At 35.7% G+C, this 26,345-nt stretch overlaps 1 protein-coding gene across 1 annotated transcript in view; it reads left to right on the top strand.

Annotated features, from left to right (window-relative positions):
* Nucleotides 1-21,800, top strand: part of LOC123564559 (Ig-like and fibronectin type-III domain-containing protein 1) — a 95,613-nt gene extending 73,813 nt beyond the window's left edge. Inside the window, exons 24-35 of the mRNA XM_053527261.1 lie at nucleotides 1,538-1,789; nucleotides 3,314-3,607; nucleotides 4,684-4,743; nucleotides 6,625-6,765; nucleotides 8,915-9,073; nucleotides 11,097-11,251; nucleotides 12,977-13,109; nucleotides 14,948-15,093; nucleotides 16,306-16,432; nucleotides 17,551-17,683; nucleotides 18,181-18,256; nucleotides 18,927-21,800. Coding sequence (XP_053383236.1) covers nucleotides 1,538-1,789; nucleotides 3,314-3,607; nucleotides 4,684-4,743; nucleotides 6,625-6,765; nucleotides 8,915-9,073; nucleotides 11,097-11,251; nucleotides 12,977-13,109; nucleotides 14,948-15,093; nucleotides 16,306-16,432; nucleotides 17,551-17,683; nucleotides 18,181-18,256; nucleotides 18,927-19,079 — 1,829 coding nt within the window. The 3' untranslated portion in view covers nucleotides 19,080-21,800. The remainder of the gene's footprint in view (nucleotides 1-1,537; nucleotides 1,790-3,313; nucleotides 3,608-4,683; nucleotides 4,744-6,624; nucleotides 6,766-8,914; nucleotides 9,074-11,096; nucleotides 11,252-12,976; nucleotides 13,110-14,947; nucleotides 15,094-16,305; nucleotides 16,433-17,550; nucleotides 17,684-18,180; nucleotides 18,257-18,926) is intronic.
* Nucleotides 21,801-26,345: the final 4,545 nt, after the last annotated feature.

Raw genomic sequence — 26,345 nt, 5'->3', positions numbered from 1 at the left:
GCAGGGTAATTGAATTTTACACAAATAGCAGTCAGTGCTGGTAAAAACTTTGAAACTAGTTCACAGCCTTCCATATTTACAAAAAAAACTATGATTCAAGGTATCATACTCTCCCTCTGGGATAGTGGAATTTAAGAATTTTAGTGACTGGGACAGAGGTCATGGCTACGGTTTGATTTCAGAGAAAAATCTTCAACAATTAGTAAATGCAGTATAGATTGTTGTAATCAGAAATGAAGCTTGTGGTTGTTAAGAGTCAGATGGTTCGTGTTAACAGGTGGTCTGTAACACAGGTTTCACTGTATATGATTTTTTGCAGCCATGACAAAGTACATGTATTATGATAGTGCCTTCTCGAGTGTCGTTATCTGTATACAATTTTAATAATGATACAGTGTAAGTCAGGTCGTCATTATTTAGGAAGAGGAAACATATATGTACCAGCATGTTGGGAAACAATGAACATTAGCTCTGCAGAGCTTTTGCGTGACCCTTTTGTAAGAACAGTTAAAACCAATTATACCTTACTTATAGCAATTGGCTGGTAGAGCTGGGTGGACTGAGGCAGTAATGATAAAAGTGGCTTACCCAGTGACAATGCAAGTGGCCATGAATCAAACCTGGGGTCTGCACCTCCATAGGAAAGGGTCTTAGCCATCTCAACCAATGCTTTCACATTTATACACTTACAGTCTCCCATATAGAGCTTTCATTCTTCCTCTTCTGCTTTGAAAGAATTCACCTCTGTCAAACTCTTAGCCCATTTTTGTTCAAGAATCTTGAACAAAAATTAATTCTTTAACGACACCAGTGACTAAGATTATTATGTAGTAAATTAGACATTGCTTTAGTACCATCAGCCTCTCTATGGAAAACAGAGAATTATATATTAAATTTTGTATAAATCCTAAAACTGTTTTCTAAACTTTTTTTCTGTCCTGTAGAACTGCCTATTTTCAGCCAGACCATTTTAACTGATAAACAAAAGACAATTACATGTATTAGATTTGCTACTTTTATCCTACAGTCAAGCAAATATTCTGCATTTCCAATTGTAACATGTTATCTCTTTTCTTTCAATGTATTTTACTTCATGTCATTAGCCATATGAGTTATAACTGCCTGACATTTTACTGTTCTTACATAATGTGAATGTATACTTCACAAATACTGACGGGATGAATGTGAGGTGAGAAATGACAAGTCTATGAAAGAGATTTGTACATTTATATGTTCTTGTTAAGCATAAAGGTGGTATCCCAGCAGAGTGTTGAGATTTATTGTTGCTAGGGAATTTTATAATATTGCTACCTATTTGGTACGTAGTTCTGGTCAAACTTACAGTGTTAGTCTGCATGACTGAACTGCCATCTGTTGGTGGGATGGAATCCATGGCAGGTAACTTTTACTTCTGTCAGCACTCTAGCAGATGTAGTCAAAGGGAAGTAACTCCAAACTGTTGTCAAAAATGCCAATTGTCACTTATTTTAAAATATGCAACCTGTGACAAAGTTAACGTGTTTACATTGTATTGCAGCTCCACATACTGTATCTGTATCACAAGCGCCCTCTGGTGTTGTTGACTCTGGTACATCTGTACAGTTAGAATGTGTTGGACTTGGTGCCGAACTCGACAGTGTCAAATGGATCAGAAACAGACAACTTGTCTCTCAAGAAAATTTGTACATTATAAAAGAATTGTCAAGTGATAATCAGGGTTTATATTCATGTCAAGTTACGTTTGTGGATGGAAAGGTGATCAGGGACGAGCTTTACCTAAATGTTAGATGTAAGTATTAAACATTATAGTTTTAATCCATAACTCCTCTACGTGACTTTGTCTTCTAATATGCAATATAACATTCTTTTGTGTGGAATGTCAGTGCATCAAAGTTAGTCTCTCATTTGCAGAGTGCTGTTGCTGATATGAAGTTTCCTGTCCAGAAGTGGGCATGTGGTTGGGGTGGGGAGCATCCTGCATAAGAAGTTGTAACCTTAAATATGGCATGTAAATACCATGTGTCAGTAGCTAATAGTTTTATGGGGTATTTGACCTAAATTTTAGCCAAGTAAATCAGAGGTACAGTGAAACACCGCTCGCTCGAGGTCGCAAGGGGATAAGCAAAATGCTCGAGTTATCCATGGTTTCGAGTGACCCAAACATTGACTAACATACGAAGAAAATTGAAGTTTGTTTTACCAATTGTCATCGGAACCATTTGCAGAGGAAACAGTGATACGTAATAATAACACACTCGTGATATTTTCAAATAACGTATTACAAACATCATCTGATTAAAATATTAAGATCTCGATCCCGCTGTTAAGACGTAATAAGTAATAGCATACTTGCTTTAATCTAGAACAAACAATAGATCTAATTGATCAATATTTGATCAATAAGTATTTCTTCAACATTTCATCAATAATTAATCTCATTATCAGATCAAATATACCGAAAAACAAACATTTAAGATAGTCGGGGAATAGACCACGCAATTCTCACCGAGTGCGAAAATTTTAAATTAACCGATACATTTTGACCGCCGAAGGTGTGAAAAATTTTGACACTTCTGCTCGAGTTTGCCAGAAGCAGCAAAGAGTAAATTGATACACGGGGACCAGTTGTCATACTCGAGCGATCGATGCTCGACCCAGCCATGGTAATTTCACATAGAAAATAGAAGGAAATCAGCCATGACCACATGAATTGCTCGAGCGAGCGATGATTCACTGTACTTGTGATGGCACAGTGTCCTTCAGACTGAAACAGATTCTAGTCAATGACTGGAGAAGATACAGGTCTAGAGCCTTCAAACTTCACGGAATGAGTGCCTGTGATGCATAGTTTGTTAGTGTTACTATGTCTGTGGTGAAGGTCATGATGACCTTGTGGCTGAAAATGGTTTTCATACTCTAATTGGAGAATGCATAGGCCTGTGACTTAATGCTTAGGACAAATGCCTGTAGTTAGGAGATGACCACTTGTGTTCCTAGGGTCAAAGGTCAAGGTTATGGTGGCATTTTTGGTGAAAATGATCTTTTTAACAATACCCTAAACTGGGGAACACTTGGATGAACAGCACAACATAGGATGATATACTGTGGTAAGTGATGACCTTATTGTTTTTTGAGTCATTTGATCAAAGGTCAAGGTCATAGTGTACTTGAGACTGATAATAACTTCCCCAGATACCTGCCACAAACTGTAATGGGAGCATTTCCGTTTTTACCAATGACTTTCGTTATTCATGTGTACTATTAAACATGTTTCTAGATTAAATCTACACTCAAAGTGAATTATCCTTTACAGACAAACCAGTAGCAAAGAAAATGACAGAAAAGACAGTGTTGCCAGGGGTTAACCAAGATGCCAAGTTAATTTGCGAGTTTGAAGGTTTCCCTGATATTGTCACATGGTCCAAGGATGGTAACACATTACAGGGTGGTGCCAAGTACAATATGCCAACACTGAGGACCGATCTGGTCACAGGCAAAACTACAAGTGCTCTGACAGTGAAAAATGTTGTCTCAGATGACTTTGGAAGCTACACTTGTAGTGGGTCGAATAAGTTTGGAGAAATGCACTCCACTGGTAACTTGAGAAGTAAGTATGCATCATACAGCACTCATTTAAAAGTTTTCCTAGTTTATAATATGACGGCGCAATGTGAAGCTAGTGCGTCTGCTTCTTTTGTTTTTTGCAAACAGATTTGATTTTTAACCACAAGATAAGTTCCTTTTAACTACCTGCAATGTATTGTTATTTTATCAGCTGACCTGAGCACATAGTGCTTCCAGTGTGCTGTTGTGATTGCTGACTGTCCAGCCTCTGTCTGCCCATCTGTCAGTCCACACTTCAAATGACATCTCTGAAACTGCTGGTCAAAATGGCAAGAAACTTGGTCAGTAGCATCTTGTCGTGGTCCTCTATCAAGTTTGTTCAATGATTTTAGGGGCCTCTTTGGCTGAGTGGTTAAGGTGGCTGACTTAGAATCACTTGCCCCTCACCAATGCGGGTTCCATCTCACTTAGAGCATGCAATATGAAGAAGTCATCCAGCTGGTTTATGTAGTGTCTGTGGTTCTACACAGGTGTGCACCAGTGATGAAATAATGCATGGAGAAGCATCTGGGGTCTTTCACCACCATCAAAAGCTGGAAAGTTGCCATATGACTTATTATTGTGTCCGTGTGACTGTAAACCGAACAAAAACAAAAAAAATGGTCCATAGCAACATTGTAAAGTCCTCTTCCAAACTTAATTAGGGGCACCCCCTTTAAGGGGCCACTAGAGCGAAATGTAGAAATACCTGTAAACAACTTCTTCTCAAGAACCATTTGATGCAGATAAACATTATAAAGAGACCGTCCTAAACACCCTCAGCCTGCTCAAGTTGTCTGCTTATTTTTTCCACCCAATTTTAAAGACCTAAGAAGCATATAGTGTTTTGACTGTTTGTCGTACTAATTTATGTAATCAACTGGTACTGCCTGTGGAATTTCTGACACCAGGAGCATATTATGGCCCTCTTCCAAAGTTGCACACTGTCTAGCCTGTTTAAGCTCTGAAACTCAGGTGAACTATCTAGGGCCATCATGGCTCTCTTATTTTTAGAAATTATTTCTATATTTAGATAATACAGTTCTATAGTTTATTATAAAACTGATTTTTTTTGTTCAGATATGTTTCCTGTTACTCCTGTACCAACGTCGGCACCACCAAATAAAACAGATGTTGCAGGTATGTACAAATAAATGCATTACAATAGTTAGTTTTTCAGTAAGTTTATTTTGTCAGTTTGATATCATTTTTGACTAAATGTCAAGAGTGATACAATTTGACACAGGTAGGGAGATACATTACATTTCCACAGTACATTTGACATGTTTATGTTATTAATTATCTACCCTTAGATTTTCTCATTGGAAGGAAGTGTAGCGTCAGGTTTCTCTGAAAATAATAGATTTAATGTCTGTATTGAAACTTTGCATTTCAGATCAAAATATTTTTAATCAAGTGAAGATCAGATGCAGTATTTTCACAAGTTGCACTACCACAATGGAAAATTTGAAATTCAATGTTTACAAGTGAAATATATTTTAGTCTTTTATGTAATACAAATTTTCTTTTTATTTCATTTCTTTTAAATCTTTTTTTAACAAATTATACCAGTTTTACTGCACAATATCATACACATTAGGCAACACAAAATTATGACACTGCAGAAGTAAGGCAAGATTCAATGTTTTGTTTGTTCAGCACTTTCCTAGAAATCATTAGATATCAATTAACTGTACAAAAAATATAGCTCTTACTACATCTGAAACAATAACAGGTACTACCTTGCGAGGTAAATTGTATGTTTCCCTATGTGGTAAACCAGTGGCTGGACAAATATTTTGAGTATGATTGATTTTAATTTTGGGATAAAAAAGGTTATTGATATGTTGATATGAAAATAAAGAAAATAGAAAATTAGCTGTATAGTCAGATTTTCCTTTGCTAAATAATTCTACCTGAAATATAACAAAATAAGAAATATATAAACATATTTTTTACTGTAGCTAAGATATCTATGGTGCTTAAAGTTGGTATAATAAAATTTTTCATCTTGCTTTTATTTTGTGATTTGATTGTTTTACATTCTTAAGAATTCTTTCCTCTTATTTTATCATGTTTTTGGAGATAATGTATGATAACACAGGCCAGCAAGCATGATATCAGAAATTGTCAGCCTGAGAAAAGTGATAACACTTGAGGCACTAGCTGGGGTGTCATTATTTTTCACAGGTTGACAATACCCATGTCACCCTCGCAGACATGCATTACATGTATCTGTTTTATTAACTAGAAAATTGCATCATGAGATGCACACTTGAGGTGTTATCATGTATGTATTCTCTCAGTTTTTTCTAAATGATTTTGCTTGACTGGATTAAGGGGCTGCCAGAGCTAAAAATAAAAAAAAGAACCTTTAAACAACATCTTATGAACTGCTTGATGGATTATCACCAGCCTGGGTTTGCAGCATCCTTGTTAGGTCCTGTCACAATTTATTTTTTCAAATAGTTTTGCTTGAATTATTTTAGGGGCCACTACTGGCACTAGAGCTAAAAACAAATAAGACCTTTAAACATCTTCTTCTCAGGAACCACTGGTTGAATTTTTTCCGAAATTGGTCTGTAGCATGCTTGTAAAGTCCCCTCTCCATTTGGTTTAAGTGGTTCTGCTTGACTGGTTTTAGGGGCTACCAGAAGTAAATATAGAAAAGCCTTTAAAGGACGTCTTCTTGAACTGCTTGACGGATCATCACCAAACTTTGTCTGTAGTATCTTTATAAGGTTCTCTGTCAAATTTATTCAAATGGTTCTACATGACTGATTTTAGGGGCTGCAGGAACTTTAAGTAGAAAAACCTTTTATACTAAATGCATTTGTTACTTACTACTCATGATTCAGTTGTCATACATATATTCAAGATCAAATTGTCAGTTTTAGATAAGTGACATAGGGCCAGTTTGGACCTCTTGTTGGTAATTTTATTCCTTGAAAGATGTTGACTGAACCTTGTTTGTTCCAGACTTCAGATTAATAAATCAGATATTGTTGTTCTTGTTTTCAGACTGTTGCCGCTCGAAAGGCGTTCCACCTGACTGCTCGAGACAAATTTGCACCTATGATATAGATATTAACAACATATTCAGTAACTCGGCATTGACACATTGTGCAAACTATCTGACAGACTTTTTCTCATGTGCAGCCGGTAAGAATTTTCTAGTACATGTACACAGGATTTTCACTTTCTCATTCAGTAAAAATCATTTCAAGAAGTTATATTGTATGGCAGACAATATTTTCACATTTACTGGCGTCAAGAATTTCACATTTTCTGCCAGTAAAGAATTTCACATTTTCTGCCAGTGAAGAATTTTACATTTCCTGCCAGTGAAGAATTTTACATTTTCTGCCAGACAGTATTTTTACATTGTCTGGCAGACAGTATTTTTGCATTGTCTGGCAGACAATATTTTCACATTTATTGGCAGTCAAGAATTACACATTTTCTACCAGTGAAAAATTTTACATTTTCTGGCAGACAGTATTTTGGCATTGTCTGGCAGACAATATTTTCACATTTACTGGCCATCAAAAATTTCACATTTTCTGCCAGTGAAAAAGTTTACATTTCTGGCAGACCGTATTTTGGCATTATCTGGCAGAAAATATTTTCACATTTACTGGCAGTCAAGAATTTCACGTTTTCTGCCATTGAAGAATTCTCCGCTTTCTGGCTAAGACGGTATTTTGAAATTGTTCGACAGAATTTTCTCATTTTCTGGCTGTTAAAGAGTTTCATCATACTTAATGAACATTAGATCAGAGTATTAGATAAGGTATAAGATGTTTCAGTTATACTACATGTACCTGTTGTTTAAGTTACATTAATCACATGTAACGTAGAATCCTTAAGATTTAATTGAATTGTCAGTGGGGGAACGTGGTTGTGACCAAACCAGACACCAGAACAGCAATATTTTTGTACCCCCCGACAACAAAGTTGTAAGGGGGGGTATACTGGTTTCAGGTTGTCTGTCTGTCCGTCTGTCCGTAGACGCAATCTTGTGCGCACCATCTCTCCTTATCCCCTTGACAGAATTTAATGAAACTTCACACAAGTGATCAGTACCAACAGTAGTTGTGCATGGGGCATGTTAGGTTCTTTTAGAAAAAAATTTGCAGAGTTATGGGACTTTGTTTTTTTGTTTTTACTTTACTATATACATAGACACAATCTTGTGTGCACCATCTCTCCTCATCCCCTTGACACAATTTAATGAAACTTCACACAAGTGATCAGTACGAACAGTAGTTGTGCATGGGGCATGTTAGGTTCTTTTAGAAAAAAAATTTGCAGAGTTATGGGACTTTGTTTTTTTGTTACTTTACTATATACATAGACACAATCTTGTGCGCACCATCTCTCCTCATCCCCTTGACACAATTTAATGGAACTTCACACAAGTGATCAGTAACAACAGTAGTTGTGCATGGGGCATGTTAGGTTCTTTCAGAAAAAAAATTTGCAGGGTTGTGGGACTTTGTTTTTTTGTTACTATACTATATACATAGACACAGTCTTGTGCGCACCATCTCTCCTCATCCCCTTGACACAATTTAATGAAACTTCACACAAGTGATCAGTAACAACAGTAGTTGTGCATGGGGCATGTTAGGTTCTTTCAGCGACAAAAATTGCAGAGTTATGGGACTTTGTTTCTTGTTAACATACTATGTACATACAGTCTGCATATGCAATCTTGTGCGTGCCTAATCTACCAAACCCTTGCACACAATTTAATGAAACTTCACACAAGTGATCAGTACAAACCCTAGTTGTGCATGGTGCATGTTACATTCTTTTAGATAAATATTCTGCATAGTTATGGGACTTTGTTTTTTGATACTATACTGTATAGTGTATACATACAGTCTATATACATACAGTCCACATAATTATGCAGTCTTGTGTGTGTCAAATTGCAATGTACTGTGTCAGTGCATGCGGGGGGTACATTCATCACCTTTAGTGATAGCTCTAGTTAATCTTTGGATTTGCTCTCAGAAGTTTGAGAATTAGGAAGGTGTTCACTTTTCTCAAGATTTAGCTCAATTTGAGACTTGACTCAAGCTCAGTATGTTTATTTCCATGATCACACTGTGCTTGGAGCTTGTTTTTGGAGCATGGAGGCCAATTTCAAAAGTTCTTTAATGTCTAGAATAAAATCTATAACCTCCTGGACATGTAGATGGCACATTTAAAGCTGAAATGTTTACAATTTCAAAATCTTAGAAATAGCACTACATGTATTTGATTATCTGCCAAGTGTTTTACACTCAGAGTTGAATTGCAGATGGGAAAGATCATTCAAAATGTTGTACAAAACAAGGAGTAACTGAAGCATGTCTGCCATTCTGTGCAGGAGTCATCCCAGAACATGACAATCAGCTTGAACTGTTGGTGTGTCTTCCACATGCAAATATACTTATCAACTGTGCTATACAGGGGGCACGTAAGTCATCTAGCTTTTATTACTATTAATTTGATCCATAATTATAAATTTGTTTTGTTATGAAAAGTGTAAAGTCCAAGTATTTTTAGCTTGACTATTCAAAGAATAGTCTAGCTATTCTACTCACCCTGGTGTTGGCGTCGGCATCACGCCTTGGTTAATGTTTTGCATGCAAATACATATGGCTATCATTTGAAGGCATAATATTATAGCTTTGAAACTTATTTTTTCTTTTTCTAGGTCAATTACCAACCTCACTGGGTCAAATCCCATAACTCTTACTTGTATTTTGGCCAAATTATGCCCCCTTTTGGACTTAGAAAATCCTGGTAAAAGTTTTACTTGCAAGTTACTATCGCCAAAACTAATGCAGATATTGAATTGAAACTTCACATGTGTTTTCATGGTCATAAAACTAGGTGATAGCATCAAGAGCCATAACTCTGACATGCATTTTGGCTAAATTATGCCCCCTTTTGGACTTTTAATCCTGGTTAAAGTTCTGCTTGCAAGTACATATAGCTTAAAGGCATATAGCTCTGAAACTTATTTTTATGCCCCCACTTTGAGGGGGGCATATAGATTTGTCTGTCCGTCCTTATGAGAATGTTGTGTTGCGCCTAGCTCCAAAAGTATTTGACGTAGAGTCACAAAACTTTGCAGGAATGTTGGTCGGCATGTGCAGTTGTACACCTGGGGTTTCACGTCCGGATTCATATGGTCATGTAGGAGTTATGGCCCCTGACTTTGTAAAAATTGGTAATTTTAGTGTTGTGTCGTGCCTAGCTCCATAAGTATTTGACGTAGGGTCAAAAAACTTCACAGGAATGTTGGTCAGCATGTGTAGTTGTGCACCTGGGGTTTCGCGTCTGGATTCATTCAGTCATGTAGGAGTTATGGCCCCTGACTTAGTTAAAAATTGGTCATTTTAATGTTGTGTCGCGTGTAGCTCCAAAAGTATTTGACCTAGAATCACTAAAGTTTACAGGAGTGTTGGTCAGCATGTGCAGTTATGCACCAGGGGTTTCGCATCCGGATTCATTCAGTCGTGTAGGAGTTATGGCCCCTGACTTAGTTAAAAATTGGTCATTTAATGTTGTGTCGCGCGTAGCTCCAAAAGTATTTGACCTAGAGTCTCCAAAGTTTACAGGAATGTTAGTCAGCATGTGCAGGTGTCCTTTGTCATGTAGTGGGGGCATCTGTGTCCCATGGACACATTTCTAGTTTCTTTTCTAGGTCAATTACCAACCTCACTGGGTCAAGTTCCATAACCCTGAAATGTATTTTGGGCAAATTATGCCCCCTTTTGGACTTAGAAAATCTCCAAATCAAATGCAGATATTTAATTGAAACTTAACATGTGTCTTCGGGGTTATAAAACTAGGTTATAGCATCAAGTCCCATTTACTCTGACATGCATTTTGGCCAAATTATGTCCCCTGTGAACTTAAAACTTCTGGTTAAAGTTTTGCATGCAAGTTACTATCTCCAAAACTAATGCAGATACTGGATTGAAACTCTATAGATATTCTAACATTTAGGGTTATATTCCTGCTTCAGGGACAACAATTCAAATAGTTGAGCATTTGCTCTCTTAGGGACAGTTCTTGTTGTTATGCAAATTTTATCCATTTTTAAATTAAAAGTATTTCTTCTTGTTGGGTTTAAAGTCACATCAACACAAGGTTTTGTGGTAGCTGACTGTCTCAAACTGGGTTTCAAAGCTGCCAAGTGGTTTGAAGTCATCAACTTTACAGCTTTGCCAAGTTGGCCCAGTCAGTTATAGTAACTTCTAGAGAATGCTGAATGGTGACTTTTTTTAAAGACTCTTTAACAGTGGATTTAAAAAGACATCAAAAATATGAGAGTATGGATGACTTTTCTACTAAGACAAGTCTTGATTTAGTTAACCTGGGAAATATACCCTTTTCCTGTTGCCACTTATGATCATAATAATAAATCTTGCAACAGACTAAACATTATGTCAGCTTTAATTGTTTATGTATTATTTTGAACTTTGCAGATTACATACCATCTCCTCCAAGAAATGTACATGTACAGCAGATGTACGATACAGTTAAGGTGTTCTGGGATGTTCCGGAGCAGAATGCTGATAAAGTAGATGTTTATCATGTGTATTACAGGTCCAAATCAGTGGAGGAGACATTTGATGCTGCGGTATGTTGCAGTTTGTTTAACCCTTACCCTTCTAAATTTCTATAATGAACTTGTCCAACTTTCAATTTGGACAGTACCATTAACTGTTAAAAGGGGTGTTAACAAAAAGATACTGACTGAATAGCGAATAGTGCAGATTTTAATCAGACTGCAGGCTGATCATGATCTACAATGGTCACAAAGAATCATTTGTGTCCAGCATGATAAGGGTTTAGTTTATACATATTTTTTAGATCAGTTGTAAAACAAGTTCTAAAGCTTACCTTAATGACTTTCACCACTAAATATTCCTGATGGTGTCCATCATTCTAGTGCAATTGTTTTTACATATTTATATTTGGTATGACACAGCAAGGGAGCAAACACAAGAGCTCCTGCACTGGTAACAAGCTCTCTACAATAAGGCTGCTAAGTTCTTCATAATTAAGGTTGATGTTTCCAGATAGGTACATTTCTAGTAGGTTCAGTAGGGTCTGCCAATCTAGAAAGTGTGAATTTGAACTAGTGTTGTCTGTCAGAATATTTGATGTGGTAATTAATATTGGAAGTATAATTTTTCATTGAATTCCAGGCTAAAATTTCACATGAGCATTATACTTTGGTGTACATTAATCATTACAAAACATGGTACTTAGATTCCCTATATAAATAAGATAGAGTAAGAAACTTACTGCTCTTTGTGCTTCCCAAAAGTCTGGGGGTTTGGGTGGGCACTCAGGTTTGCCCTTGTCCATTTGTCTGTCCGTCTGTCAGATTTTGTGTTGTGAATATCTCAAAAAGTAATTGACCTAGAGTTATCAAACCTCACAGGATTGTTATTCAGCTTGTGAAGTTGTGCACCTGGTGTTTCATACATTAACCAGTGTGCTAATAAGATAAATCAACTTATAGATATATGTAGTTTGTATAAATCATACTGTTTAGATACAAACATTTGAGATAATTATGTCTACCGCCACACAGTGGTGTGGGAAACATATTGATTTACTCCTGTCTGTGTGTGTGTTTGTCTGTCTGTCACAAATCTTATCCGTGCTCTAAGTGAAACAGTTCTCATCCAATCTTCACCAAACTTGAACGAAATGTGTTTCACAATAAGTCTTCAGCCAAGTTCCATAACTAGCCAAATTGGCCCTGGCATTTCGGAATTATGGCCCTTGAATTACTGAAAACCGCTTTATACACACTTGTCTGTACTCTAAGTCGAATATTTCTCATCCAGTCTTCACCAAACTTGAACAAAATGTGTTTGCCAGTAAGTCCTCGGCCAAGTTCGATAACTAGCCAAATCAGCCTAGGCACTTCAGAATTATGGCCCTTGAATACCGAAAATTGCTCTGTACACACTTGTCCGCACTCTTAAGTCAAACATTTCTCATCTGATCTTCACCAAACTTGAACAAAATTTGTTTGCCAGTAAGTCCTCAGACAAGTTCAATAACTAACCAAATCAGACCAGGCACTTCAGAATTATGGCTCTTGAATTACAGAAAATCACTCTGTACACAGGTGCCAGTGATACATGTATTGGTGGATGGTTGACTCAGAAACACAACTATTCAGATGATTAGGCAGTTGTGGGTGATATGTGCAGTTGTGGGTGACATGCGCTTTTCTCAAAAGCAGCTCTAGTTTATATTTGAAACTTTCCTGAATCAGTAGCTACATTTTTTTTGCTTTTTGATTGCTGCAAAATAATATCCTGAAGAAACATGTTATTTGCAGAGTAAACTATCTCGATCAAAAGCTTTACAGCCAGAGCTTATCAAGAAAGGAGAGACATACACTGTGTGGGTGAAAGCCATTAATGATTTTGGATCCAGCAATATGTCTGATCATGCAACAATAACCATTACAGGTAAGATAGTATTCAAATCATTACAAATGAGGTAAACCGCTTCTTATAAATTTTGTCTAAAGTGTGCTTACTATATTGTTATTGTACCCCCCCGACAACAAAGTTGTAAGGGGGGGTATACTGGTTTCAGGTTGTCTGTCTGTCTGTCTGTCCGTAGATGCAATCTTGTGCGCACCATCTCTCCTTATCCCCTTGCCAGAATTTAATGAAACTTCACACAAGTGATCAGTACCAACAGTAGTTGTGCATGGGGCATGTTAGGTTCTTTTAGAAAAAAAATTTGCAGAGTTATGGGACTTTGTTTTTTTGTTACTATACTATATACATAGACACAGTCTTGTGCGCACCATCTCTCCTCATCCCCTTGACACAATTTAATGAAACTTCACACAAGTGGTCAGTAACAACAATAGTTGTGCATGGGGCATGTTAGGTTCTTTTAGAAAAAAAATTGCAGAGTTATGGGACTTTGTTTTTTTGTTACTATACTATATACATAGACAAAATCTTGTGCGCACCATCTCTCCTCATCCCCTTGACACAATTTAATGAAACTTCACACAAGTGATCAGTAACAACAGTAGTTGTGCATGGGGCATGTTAGGTTCTTTTAGAAAAAAAATTTGCAGAGTTATGGGACTTTGTTTTTTTGTTACTATACTATATACATAGACACAATCTTGTGCGCACCATCTCTCCTCATCCCCTTGACACAATTTAATGAAACTTCACACAAATGATCAGTAACAACAGTAGTTGTGCATGGGGCATGTTAGGTTCTTTCAGCGACAAAAATTGCAGAGTTATGGGACTTTGTTTCTTGTTAACATACTATGTACGTACAGTCTGCATATGCAATCTTGTGCGTGCCTAATCTACCAAACCCTTGCTCACAATTTAATGAAACTTCACACAAGTGATCAGTACCAACCCTAGTTGTGCATGGTGCATGTTACATTCTTTTAGATAAATATTCTGCATAGTTATGGGACCTTGTTTTTTGTTACTTATACATACAGTCCACATTATTATGCAATCTTGTGTGCATCAAATTGCAATGTACTGTGTCAGTGCATGCGGGGGGTACATTCATCACCTTTAGTGATAGCTCTAGTTTTATTCAGATTATACATTTGTATTTTCTATTTTAAAAACTGAATGATAAATTTTTTGAAGTAATTATATTCATTTTGTGTGTCATTTCATTGAGTGGTTAAAAAACTGGGTAATACACAGCAGTAATTGTTCAAACTATTTCATTTCATCAAAAAGTGTTTGTCTCAATTTCATTTGAAACAAAACAGTATTAAAGTAGCAACAGCTACTTACCGGTAGTGTTTTTTATTGGCACTAAACTATTTAGCCGTGTATTTCCATCTACACCTGCAACCAGTAAAAGATTCTTTTTTTGGCATACCATATTCTACAAATAAAAGTAAAATGAAAATAAAATACTGTCTTTTAAGCACCTGTTGAAGTATATGAATTTATGCTGTAATTCATTGATGTAGTTGGTTGTGTTATTATATATAACCTCCTGCAACCCTGGGCTTTAGACAAAGTTGCCAACTGTAGTGAGACACAGGAAACGTATGTCTGATATACAAGAAATATGAAACTAATTTTATATTACTGTTACCTTTGACCTTATGAAAATATATACAATGAGAGGAACTGGTAGGTTTCAGATTATGTTTAACTGGGTACCAGCAAGTTATTGGTCCATTGGAACTTACGTCAAAACTTTTCTACCTGTCTTAGCCCTAGTTAGAATGAACTTTGTTAGTAACATGTGGTGATGTATTAATTATAGCCACATTATGCATTATATATTTTAGGCCTGGTACCACCTGCCCCTGGCAACTTGCAAGGAAAAGCTTTACCAGATGACATTATTGAAGTTACATGGGACCCTCCAAATACACAACTTCATATCAAAAGCTATGCTTTACATTATCAACCCTTAGGTGGTAAGGAAAGGATTGTAAGTACAGTTTACTGTAACTCGTGATATTGTTATTGTCAGCATATCTGAAATATTCACATTTGAATGAAATTTTCTTAAAATCTAGTGACAACCAGATGAGCTCTCACTTATTCACGATCTACTGTGATATGGGGAAATAACATGTAGGCAGTTAAAGAAATGATTTTAGCAGAACCATGTTTTAATATATTCAGACATGACAGAGGTTTTACCACTGCAGAATAATACCAGGAGTGAATTCTATGTGACATATCAGCAGTTCTAATGTCTTTTGTGTAAAAAATAGATCAAGTAGGGAAGCACTATTTATTGGCACAAGTAGCATGTCAGTATGACTGTGTGCTAAATATACTTTAGCATGGCGAGGGGTTACGCGTGCAGCGGAATAATTTAGGAATGCATAAACATCTAATGAATAGTTTTGTTCACATAATACTGGATTCAGTGTGTATATGGTTTCGAATATGAAATGTCTTTTATGTATAGTAGTGGATTAAATATAGTAGCACCCTGTACTGGTGCCTGTATGTCTGTGATGCCAAATAATTAGTGAAATAACATCATTGTTGACCGCCTCGGTAGCCTAGGGGTAGAGCGTCCGCTTTGAGTGCGGGAGGTCGTGGATTTGATCCCCGGCCGCGTCATACCAAAGACGTAAAAAATGGTACTAGTAGCTTCCTCGCTTGGCGCTCAGCATTAAGAGGGTAGTGCTAGGACTGGTCAGCCTGGTGTCAGTATAATGTGACTGGGTGGGGTATCATGTCACGTGTCTACGGCGTGATATTCTAGTGAAGCAGCACTATAAAGTTGGGCATTGTGCTCACTGCTACAAGTAGACACCATCGTTTATATGACTGAAAAATTGTTGAAAAAGACGTTAAACCCGAACACACACACACACAACATCATTGTTGGCATATTTTAATGAATATAAATGTGAGTTTTCATATTAGAGTAATTTATCAGGGTGATTCATGATTTCACAAGAGAAAGGTCAATTACAAATTCTGTTTATTGTTACTCGTTTTGTTTAATAAAAATAACTTTTAATCCAAACATATGTCATCCCAACCCCATCAGATCTTCAAGCCTTAGTGCTAGCAGATTAATTGTAAGTTTGTCATGATTAGGGTGTTCCTTGTAAAACTATATTGCAATATACAGCCAGACCTGTGTATCTGTATAATATGGCATACCTTTTCTCTACAGGTTAATCCAATAAAGACTTCTACACGACTAATAGGTCTAATGCCGAAGACAAGATATATCATATCAGTGGCAGCTGTTAGTGCTGATGGTGAAGGAAAGAGAACAAATACTATAACAATCAAAACAGGTGATTATTTCAGTAGGGATGAAAAATATTTTCTTGTCAAGGGTTCTTAGATGTTAACATAATAAAATAAAGTGAAACACAGTTTGCTTGAGCATTGATAAACTTGGCCGTTCTTGGTTTAGCATTGATGAACTTTGCCATTCTTGATAGAGCGTTTATGAACTCACCACTGCTTGTTCAAGCATAAGTGAACTCACCTGTGCTGGCTTGAGCAATTTGTTTTAGTCCCTGGCCATTTTTACCTCGACTATTCGAAGAATAGGGGAGCTATCCTACTCGCCCCGGAATTGGCGTGAGTGTTAGCGTGAGCGTCACACAAATGTTAAAGTTTGCGTACCACCCCAAATATTTTCAAAGTCCATTGAGATATTGCTTTCATATTTTGCATACTTGTTTACCATCATGATCCCAGTCTGTAAAAAGGAGGAGGCAACTCTATCAAGCATTTTGACTGAATTATGGCCCCTTTTTGACTTGGAATAAATGTTAAAGTTTGCGTACCACCCCAAATATTTTCAAAGTCCATTGAGATATTGCTTTCATATTTTGCATACTTGTTTACCATCATGACCTCAGTCTGTAAAAAGGAGGAGGCAACTCTATCAAGCATTTTGACTGAATTATGGCTCCTTTTCGACTTAGAAAAAATGTTAAAGTTTGCGTACCACCCCAAATATTTTCAAAGTCCATTGAGATATTGCTTTCATATTTTGCATACTTGTTTACCATCATGACCCCAGTCTGTAAAAAGAAGGAGGCAACTCTATCAAGCATTTTGACTGAATTATGGCCCCTTTTCGACTTAGAATATGCTTATTGTAATGTTAAAGTTTTACTCATAGCTTATATTATACTATCAAGCACTGAGAATAGTCGAGCGAGCTGTCCACTGACAGCTCTTGTATTATACTATCAGGCACTGAGAATAGTCGAGCGTGCTGTCCACTGACAGCTCTTGTTCTTAGTTTTATGTTTGGTTCACTAAAAACTGCGGATAACTTAAGCTGCCAAATGACTTTAGCTCATTGTCTAAGTGATTCAAACAATAAAAAAAAAATAGACACAAAAAAAAAAAAGAAATTTCCACATTTAATCATATGTCTGTTTTCTGTTCACAGTTGAATCAACAAGTCCACTAACAGTGACACCAGAGCCTCAAACTAGTAATAGAACAGTGGGTGTTGTTGTTGGCGTTGTGTTGGGTTTGATATTCCTGGTGGCAATCGCTGTGGTAGCTGTGCTACTCTTCAGGTAGGTTTGATATTTATTAATGTCTGTTTTAGAAGTGAATGGTTATTTTTATATATATTAGAGACCAACTATTTGAACTTTCGGAGGGTGAGCCTGGGATTTATGTTGGAGCCAAAAAACAATTGACTAAGTATCACTATGTCCTAGATGACTAAAATTCACCCTTCTTGAGCTGACTTAATATTACCTGGTCGGAGATGACTAAATATCTCACTATATGAGATGACTTTATAATTCACTGTCTGAGATAACTTAATTTCATCCTGTCTAAGATGACCAGTTATCACTAAATCTGAGATTATTTAATATCATGTTTTCTGAGATTATATAATATCACCCCTGTCTGAGATGGCTTAATATCAGTCTATCTGAAATGACGTAATTTCACACTATCACCATATCAGAGATTACTTAATGTCAACTTATCACTAGAAATTTAACCACTCTAATATTTTGATATCAAAACTGGTTATGAATTTTCATTTCTTTGTCAACAGGAGACTTGGCAGATCAAAATCTACTCAGAATCAGACCGTAGCTTTTGAGAATCCTCACTATGCAACAGGACAAAGGGTATGTTCAGCCTAGTTAGTTAGGAAACTTCTGCTATTTTGTTTGCTTTTATTGTTAAAGTAATTGTCAAGACACCTTGAAACTTGCTGAGCTTGCATGATTTCTTGTCTCCTCTAGACTAAATTTGAAAACCAGACATGAAACTATGGCATCTGATTGGTTGTATCTAAGCACAATTTGGAAATTGACCAGTGGCAAGGTTTCATTCAGAGACTGGTCTACAGACTTATATTATAACAGTATTTCTGTCCTTTGGAAATGCATGGTCAGACCTTACATTCAAGACTTCTTACATCTGAGTCAAGATTGATTGGCTAAAACATTATTCACTACACAGCAGTCAACTTAAGGAATGCCTATACTGGAATAAGAGTTACCAGTATGACAGTTTGACAGTAAATTTGTGACTAGACTGTTGAACATGTGTAGATCTGGACTCTTGTACTTCTGTATTCCAGAAGTAATACTGGGAAAATATAATATAGAGTATTTGTTTACCATCAAAGTGGGAAAGTTGCCATATAGCTGTAACTGTCAGCTTTACAATAAACCCAACACAAACAACAATGTGGAGACCTATTTATGTTCTGACAGTGTAAATGTGTTAATGTGTAGAATGTCACCTCTGCTATATTTACATGTTGTTTAATTATTTGTTTGTACATTTCAGGTGACTGGTTTGCCTGGGGAGAGTGAAACTAACTCATTCCAGTATGGAAAATTGAATGAGGAGCAGGATCGTGAACATTCCTACATGACATTAGACAACACTCATACAAGCAGTACAGACACCCCTGCCACTCTTGATCTTGATCAGGCATAATATTATAGGTGTTAGATTTCTCAATGGGTGTTATATATCTCCGCATTTCATAGATTTCTCAACAGATGTTAGATTTCATGACAAAATATTTTTAAATGGTTCATAAAATGTCCTTTTAGTATTAATTTGTTTTCATTGTCCCATTATCTTGTACAGGAACATTAGGAATAAGAGTGATAGCCTCGGAGTTTTAGATTGGATTTTTTTTTTTTTTAAGTTTTAGTTTTGACATGCACATATGATATTCTTTACAGTTTATGTTGGCTGGAAATTATCCTTTTTTCAATATGTTTTAATATGTGAGAAATGGCTTGAAGCTGCGATCAGTTCTAAGTTATGTTTGCAGGAAGTTGTCCCGTTTATGGTATGTTTGATATAATAGGACGTAATCCTTTCCAAGTCATTGCAGCAAAAAAATTATCCTTCACTCAGTATGTTATTTCGTGAGATATGAATTTAGGATATAATCCATTTCAGATTATATTGGCAGCAAGTTACCCTTCCTGGGTGTATTTTAATTTGTAAGATATAACATTTCAAGTTATATTGGCAGGAAGTTATCCCTTTCTCAGTAGAATGATACATATCAAAAGTGGTTGTGATATAGTTATTTAGTACAATATTGTGATATAATAAGCATTGTGTTGTTCATTTTGTTTTTGTCTAGATATTGGTGTTTATGTTGTTAACTGGTGTATACAGAGTAGAAACATATCATAGTTCTTTTAATACATACAATGTACTATAACTCACTTATAGCAATTCCATTACAGATAAACTGTGCTAATCCTTGAACAGGATTGAAAAGAAGATCTTGATTCCATAATTTCTGTAAGAAACAGCTGACAGCTACACAGTGTCACTACCCTGATTGGCCACATGTCAGTAAGGGTCAGCTGGGCAGCAGTCTAATTGAATCTGGGTCTGGCAGCATATAAATTGCGGATATTAAATTTTGTCTGTTGGAGCTTATTTATGTATCTGAACTAATAATTTGTACATCATACTAAACATCTCATGGAGTGGTAGCAGGGCCTTTTCTTTAATTTTGGAGATAGTTTTTACAAGTAGTTTATTATTAGATATAGATGCGTCCGTTAAAGTTACAACAGTAGGGACATGTAATTAACAAAAAAATACCTAAACCTGTAAAGGATTTTCTTTAACATAAAGGAAGAAGTTTTGCTCTCACCATGTATTGCGGGTGCATTTTTTTTTTTTTTTTTTTTGATGAATTTGAAATCACATTTTCACATTCTACCACAGTAAAAGAGCAGCTGATTGAGAAAATATCACTTGTGTTTTGCCAGACTATTGCAGACGACCATAACGGTGATGGCCACATTCTTTTCTTTCAGTCTTTCTTTTCCAGCCTTATTGATGAGACCTAGAAAGTTTTTTTACATGTTTTAAAGAAAATTGGACATATTAGGTTGTTCTTCTTTTTATCGAAAAATCTGAGTTTTACATAATAGATTGCTAAATCACAGGTTATTGAGTCGTTTTCAGCATTTAAGTCAGGTGTTTAGTTGTGTAATTAAACTGGGTTTGAATATACTGTTTCATTAGAGGATATTGTCTGTATGTCAGTATCATAGTCTGATAACGCAGCCAATACTAGAACTAGGTCAAGTACCTAGGAACCTGCAGTTTGCTAGATTGGAATTGAATGCACTTTGCTTCATGTTTAAGAAACTTGTGAGAGTTCTAATCTGTTTGCTCAAAATTTAGGCCAGGCTAGAAAAGTCTTTAGTTTTATATGCAATTTTTGTTTCTATCAGGGTATTGATTACATATCAATTTGAGCATTTTGATGTTTAAGGAGATGTAAATTTTGTTTTAGCTCACCTGGACTTGTTCAGGATGAGCTTTTAGTATAGGTGGATGGTATGGTGTCCGTTGTCCTGCATCCTTCATCAGGACTTCTGCATATACATTTTTACAAAAACATCTATTCTATAATTGCTGGTCAGAATTACACTAGACTTGGTCTGTAGTGTCCTGGCATAGACTTCGGTCAAGTTTTAATCTTGGTATGTAGTATCCTTGTATGGACTCAGAATTGTTCAAATAATTCTTCTTTACCACTTTTAGGAGCCACCAGAGCTAAAAATAGAAAAAAAACAACAACTTTTGCACTGCTGCTTCGCATGAACCACAATGGATCTTCAACAAATTTAGTCTGTAGCATCTTTGTACAGTTCTCGCTCCAAATTTGTTTTGTTCTGTTTGTTCAGTTTGGCTCCTTTTAGGGGCCACCAGAGCTAAAAATGGAGAAACTGTTAAATGACTTCTCATGAACAGCTAAATGTATCATTACAAAACTTAGCCAATAGCATCCTTGCATTGACTTCTCTTGAGTTTGTTGATATGGTTTTACTTGACACCATTTAGGGGCTATCCTTGGTTGGACCTCTCTCATATCTTTTATGATCATGCATTTTAAGGGTTGTCACAGCAAGAAAAAAAGGAAATAAATTTAAAGAATTTTAATGAACTCCTTAATGGATGTTCACCAAACTTCGTCAGAAGCAAGGCCAGAATGTCATAGTTCTCCACATGTGAGCAACTTATGCCAATTTGGGCCTCTTGTTTAATTTATAAGGATTGTCCAAAAAAGTTAGGCCATGCAGCTATGTTTATATCAGATTTACTAATTTTGGCCTAATCAAGGTAAAAATGTTTTTTAATAGTACAATAAAAATGTTTATACAGTGAAAAGTGTAACCTTAGTTTTTATTTTTGTTTTTGTTCTTATAATTTAGATTGGTTGTGTATCACATGTGTGATCTACTGTATGTAAATTGCCTCTTGCTTAATTTTCTATGGTGATTAGTTCAGTTCCTGGATAAGTTAATTTGATAAAGAAACTTCTTTGTGATAGATGAGAAATTTTTTGTTTTAATTTTATTTTCAGAGTAATTACTCGATTGAAACATTGTTTCACTTAGTCCTTCCTTAGACATTTGTAATTGTCAGGAATATACCTGTATCCTGTACAAAAAAGTCTATACAGGACCATTGTAGTTGATGTCACATAGCTTGACACCATTTCGCAATGACATGATTAGCTTGAATTCATTTATGTAGGAAGGATGTAAGGATGTATTTTATTTGAAGATTATTTCAATCACAGTAGCTGTAGGTAATTAGAGCACAGTATGTGATAGAGTGTAGTGCAAAGAAATTCCCCACTCTTATCAAATCAAATTCAACATTTATTTTTTGAAAGAGACTAAAAATGGTGCAGTCTGGTACTTTTAACAGTGTTTAAACTTTAATATTATCACATTCTATTTAATTTTCAAATGAATTAGTATATTCTACATTTATAGTTCATTAATTCTTTAATATTCTTTAATTATGTCTCCCACTACACAGTGGTGTGGGAGACATATTGATTTACTCCAGTCTGTGTGTGTGTGTGTGTGTGTGGTGTGGGAGACATATTGATTTACTCCAGTCTGTGTGTGTGTGTGTCTGTCACAAAGCTTGTCCGCTCTCTAAGTTGAACATTTTTCATCTGATCTTCACCAAACTTCAACAAAATGTGTCTACCAATAAGTGCTCGGCCAAGTTCGATAACTAGCCAAATCGGCCTAGGCACTTCGGAATTATGGCCCTTGAATTACCAAAATCACTCAGATTTCTTGCGCAGTTTTACCCCTAAACCGACGCCTATACTACTAGTAGTATAGGGGTCCTTTTGGTGTCAAGAATGTGCATGCACATGTGGATTAAGTAAACAGTATATAAAAACTGACTTACTATTTAGATTATTAGGCAGTTGTGGGAGACATGCGCTTTTCTCAAAAGCATCTCTAGTTCATGCTTATTTTAAAAAGAGTCAGCCCAGTGTAGAGCTCACTGCTGCGATTTTATTGCATTATTGAAATTTTATTTTATTTCCACAAGAGAACAGTAATTCTGGACTTGGAATGCCCTCAGCAATTTTGATTAGGTTAACAGCTAAATACCGCATGAACTTTACTGTATTAGAGATATGTTCTTATTTCCTGATTTACATTTTTCACAATGAAAGAAAAAGAAAACAGAAAAGATGGAATAAAAAAACAACAATGTCATCACCTAATGCTGACGCAAATCTAAAACACAATGTTTCATAGTAGTAAGCAATATTTTCTGAAGAGTTTCTGTGAGTGCTGTTTTCATCAGCTGTAATACCTTAATGGAAAGATTCAATTAGTGTATTGTTATTAACTAAAGTGATGAAACAGCAGTACCGGTAATTACTTAATTCTCATCTTGAACTACTCTGCTGAAAATTAATACCTTTTATTGTAAAACTTTCAGTTGCTATTGTCAGTGGACTGGAAAAATGGCATGCATGGCTAAATACAATAAATTTTGAAACAAAAGAAATTATAGCATAATAACTACAGAAACCAAAGTGTTAAGATTATGCAGCCATTCTATATATAAAATCAGCTGCCAGGCCGGGGTGTTTTTTTTCTTCAGAATATTACTACAGATGATGATTTTCTTGGTGCAATTTTACAAAGAATCTTTATTTGAGGTCAATTATTTAAATCGGTCGATATTTAAATTTACTAAATGGGTAGAAGTTTAGTTGTGTATAAGGGCATATATAGATTTTTATGTCCGTAACTGTCTTCGTTGACAAGATTACAGTATGAACAGTTGAGAAAGCTACCAGCTGTAGAACTTTGTCAACAGTTATAAACCTGAAATTAGAATTCCAGTCTAAAGATCGTCTGTTTCAAAGAACATTTTTGAAATTGACCAATGAGAAAGAGGCATTCTGGGACTGGGGTCCAACCTTAGATCAAAGCTGCTGTAGCGGGATGAATGTACTTTCTTCTGAATTTTGTTGTATCTGTCACATTGTTTTTGAATGCATTCTATACATTATTGCAATAAGGAAACATTGCTTAACTCTAAGGGTATGACCTTCACATTACACAGTGCTTGAACTTTCCATGAAAATGTAGTGCACATCTTACCTTCACATAAGCAGGTACAATTTTGATTTCTGGCTTGTCTAAATCTGCTTCACTTTCAATGTATCCGTATAGAACAGTCAGTTAGTTTCAAGAAGTTTTTTTTTTCAGACTAAGACATTGCCTTAAGCAAGAAAGTGTGCAATTATGTTTTATGTGATTGTTCCTTTTCGTCTTGTTGGTTTACTTTTTTTCGTTGTCTGTGTTCAATCTAGATCTGTTTTCATCAGCCAATCTTTAATTTGGGTAAGTTGATTCCTGACACAGAAGGTTCTTGGCTTTACAAACACGCAAATATATGTCCATATTTGGAATCTCATTTCTTTTTGGCTTTTTACCACTCTTACTTCATTGGCAATAATCTGAGTGTAATCTGGTTTCATCTTTTAGCCTTATTTGATGGACTAATTACTGATGTATATTTTGGTGTCATTTTTCACCTTAATTTAATCAGGTATAGTGCTATTGTTAGATAGGACTGTTTTTTTTAGATAGAATTTTTTTACTGTTAGTCTCATTTCTGTAGATAGAACCAATTGTTCTGGATGATTGCCTTTTTGAAATGTCTTTGAAATACTCTTTTATTGCGACATGTAGCTGATGTTTGTTTTTTTTTAAATACTCAACAAGTGTAGTTTGTTTAAAAAGTCAGTGTATGTAATATTTTTTCTCAGTTAAACAGTGTAGTCAGTTATGATTAGTTTGCTCATTTCATACTATTTTGTGTTTTAGTCTTGATTTTATGTATCCAGTGAGAAAACAATTTTGTTTGCGATCTGTGTTAGAAAGTGCACGTAGTTAGATCTATGCACACTATTGTTTATTTTCATATTTGTTCTATTTACTGGTATAATATGCAGATTGGTTGTAGCAGGAGTTTGTGTATAATCTACATTTTCATGCAGGAAAAACATGATGTAATCAGATCATAAAGATGTCTGAAACATGGAGTGAAAAAATATGAAAATCAGACAATGAATTTTTCAGATAAAAAATTCAGTTTTTAAAGCAGTTGCAGCCAGTTTTGGCCCTATGACCTCACTGTTGTTCTCTTATTTGGATAGTATCATTACTGAGAAAACATTTAACTTAATGAACATGAAATTTTGTGGCTTTGGCCAAAATGGCTATTTCGTGGGGACTTGAATTCGTGTTTATCAACTTGTGAAATGAATTGCCATTTTACTCATTCATTTGATTCTGTGGGTTTATGCACTTACAACTACAATATAAAAATTGTACCCCATAAAAATTTGTGATATCACAGCATATGGTAAATTTATGAAATACAACAGTGGTAATTATTACTTAGGTCAACTTTTGTGGCAGCCATTTTTGGGTCCTAATGACTTCACTATTGTTCCTTTATTTTTGGGCATTACCATAAATGGTAATTTAATGAATAAGAGCTCTAGTTATAATTCTTGCACACTGGACTGGCGTTTCCAGTGATTTTACCCATGCCGGCAAAACCTATCTGGCACCCCCCCATGCCAGATGACTCTCGTGCTGTTAATGACAAGTAGTGGTTCATGCACTGATAGTATATTGTTTATGTAAAAATACGAAAAAAGCAGATACCTTGATAATTTCTCTCCGTTCCTTATAGCATATTTCTCGATTCAAAATACGTTAGTTTACCGTAAGAACATAATGTTATGCTACAAACGATAAAACTAAAGTGGAACTTTGTTATTGTGCGTAACGCAAAACACCATGACGTCACTTCTGCTTAGGGACATTAATTTCCCGCGCTCTACTATAAGAAAGAGTGCTACAAAGAAAGTATTTCTAGCTGTTATTTGTAAAATACGGTATGCAAGAAAAATAATCTGCCAGAATAAAATGCTAACATGTATACGATATGCAAGAAAAAATATCAGTCATGTGTTTACGAATCGGATGGAAATATCCGTCCCTCGGCCACCTGCGCATGGGCGGTAATTCGGCAAGCCTCATTACCGCCCAATGCGCAGGTGCCCTCGAGACGGATATTTCTATCTGATTCGTAAACACATAACCGATATTAATATTCTACATTGGTAAAAAAATAAGCCTGCATGTCAGAAATCAATGGCCTTCTTCCATTTGCATTTGGCATAAGTTTGCTATAAATAACTATAAAAGGAAAAAGAACAATCATTTTTTTATTATGGCTTCAGTGTCCAAAATGGCTGCAGTTTTCTTGTATAAATACTATTTAAATGACTGCATTTTCTTTATTTGTTGTGTGATTTTTATATTTTTTATAGGTTTTATTATTAAGAAATGTTTAAAAAAAAGT

This window comes from Mercenaria mercenaria, chromosome 2 (assembly GCF_021730395.1).
Source record: "Mercenaria mercenaria strain notata chromosome 2, MADL_Memer_1, whole genome shotgun sequence".
NCBI lineage: Eukaryota > Metazoa > Mollusca > Bivalvia > Venerida > Veneridae > Mercenaria > Mercenaria mercenaria.
The sequence above is the reverse complement of the archived record's forward strand: the minus strand, read 5'-3'. Positions and strand labels throughout refer to the sequence as shown.